This window comes from Micropterus dolomieu, linkage group LG02 (assembly GCF_021292245.1).
Source record: "Micropterus dolomieu isolate WLL.071019.BEF.003 ecotype Adirondacks linkage group LG02, ASM2129224v1, whole genome shotgun sequence".
NCBI classification, from domain to species: domain Eukaryota; kingdom Metazoa; phylum Chordata; class Actinopteri; order Centrarchiformes; family Centrarchidae; genus Micropterus; species Micropterus dolomieu.
Window position 1 is genome coordinate 24,774,797 of NC_060151.1, and position 7,281 is coordinate 24,782,077.

A 7,281-nucleotide genomic window follows, 5' to 3' on the forward strand; every position below is an offset into this window, starting at 1 on the left:
GATTAATCAAAGCTACAGCGTCATAAAACCCCAATTAGGCAGCGCACAATAAATGAAACTTAATGGCACTGTTAACCTCTCTCACAAACACACACATGCACAATCCCACAGGACTGAATGAGCAATAAAGAACTGCTTGACAACAAATGGAGTGTGTGTGAAAGAGTGTGTACTGTATGTGCCTCTGGCTGCATATTTAGTTTGTGTCAATTTGTCAATGCATCAAATTGACACACGCTGTCAGGAGTAACTCCATGCACTGCTACACCATCATTACATTACACTGAACATTTCCCCTTCTTTCTCTGCCAAACCTGTAAACATGAGTAATGGCTTCCCTCCGTGCTCCATTTATCTATTTACTCCCCTTTTCCCTCCTTATCTGTTCATTTCATTTGGGTTCCTCTACTCTTTTATGGCTGCACTTTTCTGGCTACATTGTGCCCGATAAGCACTTTTTCTCCCCGAACAAATCGTTTGTCTGACGCTACCTCTTCTGTGAAATTGTACTTGTCACATGCAGGCGTGCATTTTGACGAAATATGATCACACAAATTCAAATGCACGCACATTTCGACATCAGAGGCTGCGAACTGCAAAGACAGTGAACACCCCCACTCCTCTTGTTTCCCACTTTTCAAATCGTCTCTTCAAAGCCTTCAGCAAAAGCAAGAGAACTTTTTCTGAGACATTATTTGAAATCCATCTTCTGACACTGAAAAGGCTTTTACTTTTTAATCACACTCTTTTGAAGGACTTTTAATCATACTCTTCCTGCAATGGACTGTATTGTACTGAGTATGCGTGTGTATGTGTGTGTGTGTGTGTGTGTGTGTGTGTGTGTCTGTGCATGAGGGGTGACAGTGATGTGGGCAGTGAGTGAAAGCCAAGAGAATAAAAAGAGACCCATCATTACATGCAGCCGTTCTGTCGTTCCATTAGAAAGAACAAAATGACCCTTATCACCCTGTCTTCCCTACAGAGACATAATTGGGTTTTCAGGGGAAAATTTCTTACAACCTAAATTGCATTTGTTCAGTCTCCTCCCTGTGCTGCCCCTTCCTGCTCAGCCCACCCCTGCAGCGAATAGTCCATCAGGGCTCCACAGGAAATAATAAGTCCTGTTGTCACACACTAATGGTCATTGCTGTATAACTGCATCGCCGCATGGAGAATAATGGCATTAATTCTGTGGGTGATGAGTGTCGGCAGTTTATACATGAGGCCAATTTCTTGGGATGTAAGTAGGATAAGGTTGTGAAATTATTAAGAAAGTAACAAATGACCCATCAGCCATTTTGATAGTTTGATTGCTTTTTTGTCTCTGGTACTACTTGACACATAGGTGTGTTTAATCACTGCAATTAAAATAATGGAAGGATTTATTCACACAACCAGGAAGGTAATTGTGTGCATGGCTGGATTAAATTGCTTAAGAGCCTAGGACAATATTGAACTATGGGCCACTATTGATACAGGGTGCATTATTTATATATGTAATTTTATGTATGGATATTGACATGTATTGTGATATTGTAAATATTCTGGAAACTCAAGAGCCATCACTGTGGCTGCAACCACGTGTTTAGAATAAAAAATAAATAAATAAAATAGAATAAAAAGTTGTCTATATACAATATCCTCATTCAATAAAACTTTGCTACTGGCACTTTATTGATTAATTGAATTCGTAGGTCATGTAATGAAAACAGTAATTAATTTTATGTATTTTATGTTTTATGTATAGATCACTATTAGATAATATATAGGCATTATGTACTTTCCATTAAATCATCATATTGAGTTTTATTATTAACTACCACTATGTTTGATCTGAGGTTCTCTTTTGTGTAATGAGCCTATTTCTAGTCTTTGTTGCGTAATTTGGCAAATCACACACAGCATGAGAAGAGTGACAAACCACGTGTGTAGTGAGTAAGTGTACAAACACAGACACAAGAGGCTCTGTATGTAGATAAATTAGAGGAATCGAGTGTATGGAGCAGTTTAGATTCTGTGTAAACTAAGTGGATGGTCGAAGCCGCAGATTGATAATGAGAGTGGGCGCGGTCTCTGCAAGTGTGCAGCTGAAGCAGGGAAAATCTCCCTCTTCCATTGATTTTCCTGTCTTTGTGCTGCTTGTGGTGAAAATAAGACTTAGCTATAGGTGCTTCAGATATGCTGACTCTGTGCTACTTTTTGTGGAGTTACATCCTTACAGTATATGGTGTGTTAATACCTGGATTTAGTTTAGCCCTTTGTCTTCTGCTCTATGTTGCTTTAATCTCAGTTTTTTTCTTTCAAATCATTCTGGTCAAGGAACATTTCAAAGGCTGATGATACAAAAGCTGACAAAATATGACTTTAAATAAATTGCATGTCGATTGTATGTGCATACCTGGAAAATGGATAAAACTCATACTAAGAAAAGATTGTGGCGCTTGGACATACATTGGACAGAAGACCACATAATCTATTGTTGGGGTGTATTTGTTAGACATGACTGTTGACTGTAATCACCCTCAATTCTCCATTAAACACCCTTCATAATTCTCTCTTAGCAGCAGTGTAGCTCATTATCCTCTCTCTCTTATATGCATTTTGTTCACTGAGAAAAGTGTTGCTTGCGAAGTGGACAAAATTAGGGCATTAACAACAGCCTATTAAAACTACATTGCATTGCACTTATTGACAACTGGAAAAACTGTTGCACAAACAATCAGTTCATCAACTTCTTTTTGGTGTACAACAATAAAAACACAAGGAAGAGAAAGATCAAACAGCATTTATTATCATAATATAATTTATATTTTGATAAAACTAAGATTGACTATTAAGTGTAGTGGTGCATACATTAAACAATGGATTTAGTGTATACATGCACAACTCTTGCAGAATGAATCAAGGTCGCATTAAGCATGAAGTTTGTGTTTTCTTATTGTTTGGCGTGTAACAAAGCCTGCATGAATGCCTCTGCTATGAAACACAAAAATCACAGTATTTGCAGTAAAGGTTGCGTCTCAAGAAAAAAACGAATCAATAAATTGTCAGTAAGCCATCAATTCCTTTCAAAGCCTCCAAAGGTAAAGTACATCTAAGAGTCTGTTCCCAATGCACGTCTCCTCCTGTCTGTCTGTGGTCAAAGGGAGTCCGGGTTTCAGCGTTCAGCATTCATCTTCCGTAGCTTCGCTGGCAGGTTGTCCTCAAGCCTCCCTCCAGCTGAGAGCAATGGACTGTGCATGGGGATCGGAGCAGCGGACAGCGTGGGCGTTAAGCTGTGCTGGTACAGGTCTCCAGTTGACTGTGTCATGGGTTCGAAGCCCACCTTGAGAGACTTGAGTTGCAGCCGACTCTCTGCCTCGGGTCCTGTCGAGGAGCTGAGGCGTTGGAGCTTTAAGGGCAGGTCTCCTGTGCTGCAGGCCTTCTCAGAATGGTGGGAGCTGAGCATAAGCACTTTCCTCTGCAAATCCTCCTTCCCAGATGAGCTCATCCTCTGCAACTTGCTTGGCAGTCGACCCCCAATCCCTCCATGACGGCCCCTTTCCTCTGATGTGTTGATGCAATCCACAGAAAACACGCGGTCACGCCGGGCGCTATGTCTCTCGGTCAGAGCGGGGGTGGGAGTGGATAGAGGCGAGGGCAGTGAATTCTTCTCTTCGTGCTCTTTGACGCTGTATGGTGGTGTTGGTACCTCAAACGTGCTGTGGAACTGAGAGTAGTCTACTCTGAAAAAGCCCTCCTCCAGGGACATCACCGGCAGGAAGCGATGACCCCATAAAACCTCATCCTCCGTATATGACGTCCGTGCCTGGCATGTCATACCTACAAGAGAGTGACAGTGTAGTAATAATACATAAATAAATGGAGTTTAGCTCCAGCAAGTATTGATGATAAGGAGGAATGCTATAGGGCAGCATTCACTCACTTTATCTCTTTTTCTGCTCTACTCTTTCTTATTGATTGTGGTATCACTGCTTCAGGCTGCTATCTGTGCCATGTACCATCGAGTCCCATTTAGTTGCATACTAAAGATTTAAATACTGCTTCAACAGTAAATCCACAGGGAAGGATTTTTGGACATTTCCCAAAAAATTCATGGAAGAGGCTAAATAGCTATTACCACCAACTATTAATACTTAGTGTAACTTAATTTAATGTAGTGAATTGTATAACTATGTGTCCTACCTGGAGGTCAAAGCAGTGATAGTTGTTTCTATGCAATGGTGAGAGAGCTGTTAATAGGTGAAAGCTGAGTGCCATTTTAAATCAGATCAACATAATTAACAGTCAACCCTCACCATTTCTGTCTTTATTGCAACTTGTTCTGTTGACTGTGAATTGCCCTGGCTTGAATCTCTTCTCATCTCAAAGACAATCATCTGTTGACAAATTAATATCATGCTTTTTGAGAGTGGTTTATTATTGTGCATATCTGTCCATATTTCAAGGATGGCATATTGAGAAGCAATGATTTTCTAGTAATGTTGGTGCCTGTGTGTCTGCAGTATACAGGATGCTTGCAAGCAACATAAACACATCTTCTTTTTTTTTTACCTCAGCTCTTGTAAAATAATTTTCTTGACATTTAAATGCTTGTTGGAGGACCTTTGCAATCAATAAGCACTTCTGATCCAGTGGCTCTGTAGCTTTTCTGTTAAACACTACAGTTAGCTGTAGAGTAGGAGTGTGACCCCGTCCCTCTGAGGGATGATATGTGCAGTGTTATGTCATAGCCTGATGCTATTTCCAGCTCACTACTCATCTTCATCCACAGAAAACCTTCAACAGTCCTATATCTACACAGAGGTCGCTTTTATTCTAAATTAGCCCAGAGGTTTGGTTTTAACAAGACAGTGAGTCTAGGATAATTTTCCAGCTGTGTTCTCTTGTCTTACCAGGAGAATGACTGTATTTCTGCTGACTGTAGATACATAAGACAGCAGTAATACCGGTGCATTGGAAGCTTGTGGGTTCAAAGCCTGACAGGCATTTCAGTTTTGTTTCATCATTGAGGCATCATATGGGTATTCAACCAGCTAGTTAATGTTTACTGCATCTTGCATTATAATAAAAGCCTTCAGCTATGCAAACACTTGGCAGATACTGGGCAGGGGGTCCCTGAAGAAGGCTTTATGTAAAATTCCTGTCTTTACTGGCACTGTTTGCAGAGTGAATTGTGATGCTTGGCCTTTTTACTGATTTAAACCCACACATGCAGAAAGGTGTGTGTCATCTGCATATTAGTGAAAGTGTAACCTACAGATGGGAGTTCATATGCCAGAGCAAAAGAGAGTAAAACGACTTACATCAAGCCATACTGACTATCCCATACTTAGTGGTTTACAAAGCTTTGTACTATGGTGTTCTCTGTTCACATGTTGTGTTCTGCTCTGTTTTTTAGTGTCCACATTCCTCTTGGTTCCTAGAAACCAGGTTCACATGGTGCATCATATAGCTACCAGTGTTGTCCATCTCTCTCTATTTGTTTGTGTTTAGTGCATTTTGGTTTAGAACTCATTTCATACTCTGTTTTTGTGTTTTTCATTCAATGTGGGGGGTATATAAGACAGTATAATCATGAACAAGACAATCCCAAATTCACACAAAAATTTTAGTAAATCAATTTAAACACAGATAGGTACAAAGTACAAATAAATAAAGTATACATCTTGAATTCTGTCTAATTAAATACATTGTTAATTCATCACCCCTCCAACCCCGCCACACCTCCCCATCCACCGTACCCTGTAGCCTGTTCTTAGTTCTTGTAAAGAAACAAGGGCCTGTTTTTTAATGTCTTTTATGTCTGGTTCTGGTATGTTTCGCATGGGTCTATTTTGGATCAGCTGTATATCTTCTGTTTTCACAACACGTTCTCACTCCCAAGTTGTCACATATGGACGCATGGTCAAGACCCGTTGGAGACAGTTTGTAACGCATTGGGCAGCCCCTTAGCATCATAGCACAACACAGTTGGGGGAAACCCTGTTGCGTCATTCATGAACGCTAAAGGTAGGTGGAGGATATTTAACAAAAGGTCCTTGTTTGTATTATTGTGATTTGGTCTGCTCTGTAGTCTGTGTCTTAGCTCCTCGTTCTGTGTCTCGGTTTATGTCTTAGTGTTTTGGGTTCTGTCCTGTGTCCAGTATCAGTTATATAGTCTGTTGTGTTTTGGGGTTCACTCATGTCCGTCTCTGTCTTGTCTGTCGTCTAGTGTTCAGTAACGCTTGTCATGTCTGTTAGCCCAATGATCCTTCTGCATGTCTGTCTCTGTTTTCCCCTGCTCGCTCTCTCCCTGCCTGTGCCTCGTTAGCCTCATGTCTTTCACCTGTGTTGCTCCCGCCCTGCTCGTTAGTCCCTGTGTGTATATATACCTGGTGTTTCTGTCTTGTCCTTGTCGGATCATTGTATGATGTTTCCCAGTATTGCTATGAGTTGTCCGGTTGCCAGCCTTCCTCGTCGTGTCTCCCTGCTTGTTTTGGTTTTCTGTTGGACAACCTTTGTTTTGGACTCTTTCAGCCACTCTGTTTGTAAGTGTGCTCGCCTTCTGTTTGTTCAAATAAATCACCTCGGTTCACTGCACCTCCTCTGCCTTGCGTCCTGCATTTGGGTCCTCCAACTTGCTCAACTCTGCCATAACCACCACTGAACGTAACACATGGTGCATTATCCTGCTGGAAGTAGCCATCAGAGGATGGGTACATGGTGGCCATAAAGGGATGGACATGGTCAGAAACAATGCTCAGGTAGGCCGTGGCATTTAAACGATGCCCAATTGGCACTAAGGGGCCTAAAGTATGCCAAGAAAACATCCCCCACACCATTACACAACCACCACCAGCCTGCACAGTGGTAACAAGGCATGATGGATCCATGTTCTCATTCTGTTTACGCCAAATTCTGACTCTACCATCTGAATGTCTCAACAGAAATCGAGACTCATCAGACCAGGCAACATTTTTCCAGTCTTCAACTGTCCAATTTTGGTGAGCTCTTGCAAATTGTAGCCTCTTTTTCCTATTTGTAGTGGAGATGAGTGGTACCCGGTGGGGTCATCTGCTGTTGTAGCCCATCCGCCTCAAGGTTGTCCATGTTGTGGCTTCACAAATGCTTTGCTGCATACCTCGGTTGTAACGAGTGGTTATTTCAGTCAAAGTTGCTCTTGATCAGCTTGAATCAGTCAGCCCATTCTCCTCTGACCTCTAGCATCAACAAGGCATTTTCGCCCACAGGACTGCCGCATACTGGATGTTTTTCCCTTTCCACACCATTCTTTGTAAA

General features: G+C 41.6%; 1 protein-coding gene across 1 annotated transcript in view; it reads right to left on the minus strand.

The window, feature by feature from the left end:
- Nucleotides 1-3,035: 3,035 nt before the first annotated feature.
- Nucleotides 3,036-7,281, minus strand: part of kcnj19a (potassium inwardly rectifying channel subfamily J member 19a) — an 18,617-nt gene continuing 14,371 nt past the window's right edge. Inside the window, exon 3 of the mRNA XM_046035452.1 lies at nt 3,036-3,822. Coding sequence (XP_045891408.1) covers nt 3,158-3,822 — 665 coding nt within the window. The 3' untranslated portion in view covers nt 3,036-3,157. The remainder of the gene's footprint in view (nt 3,823-7,281) is intronic.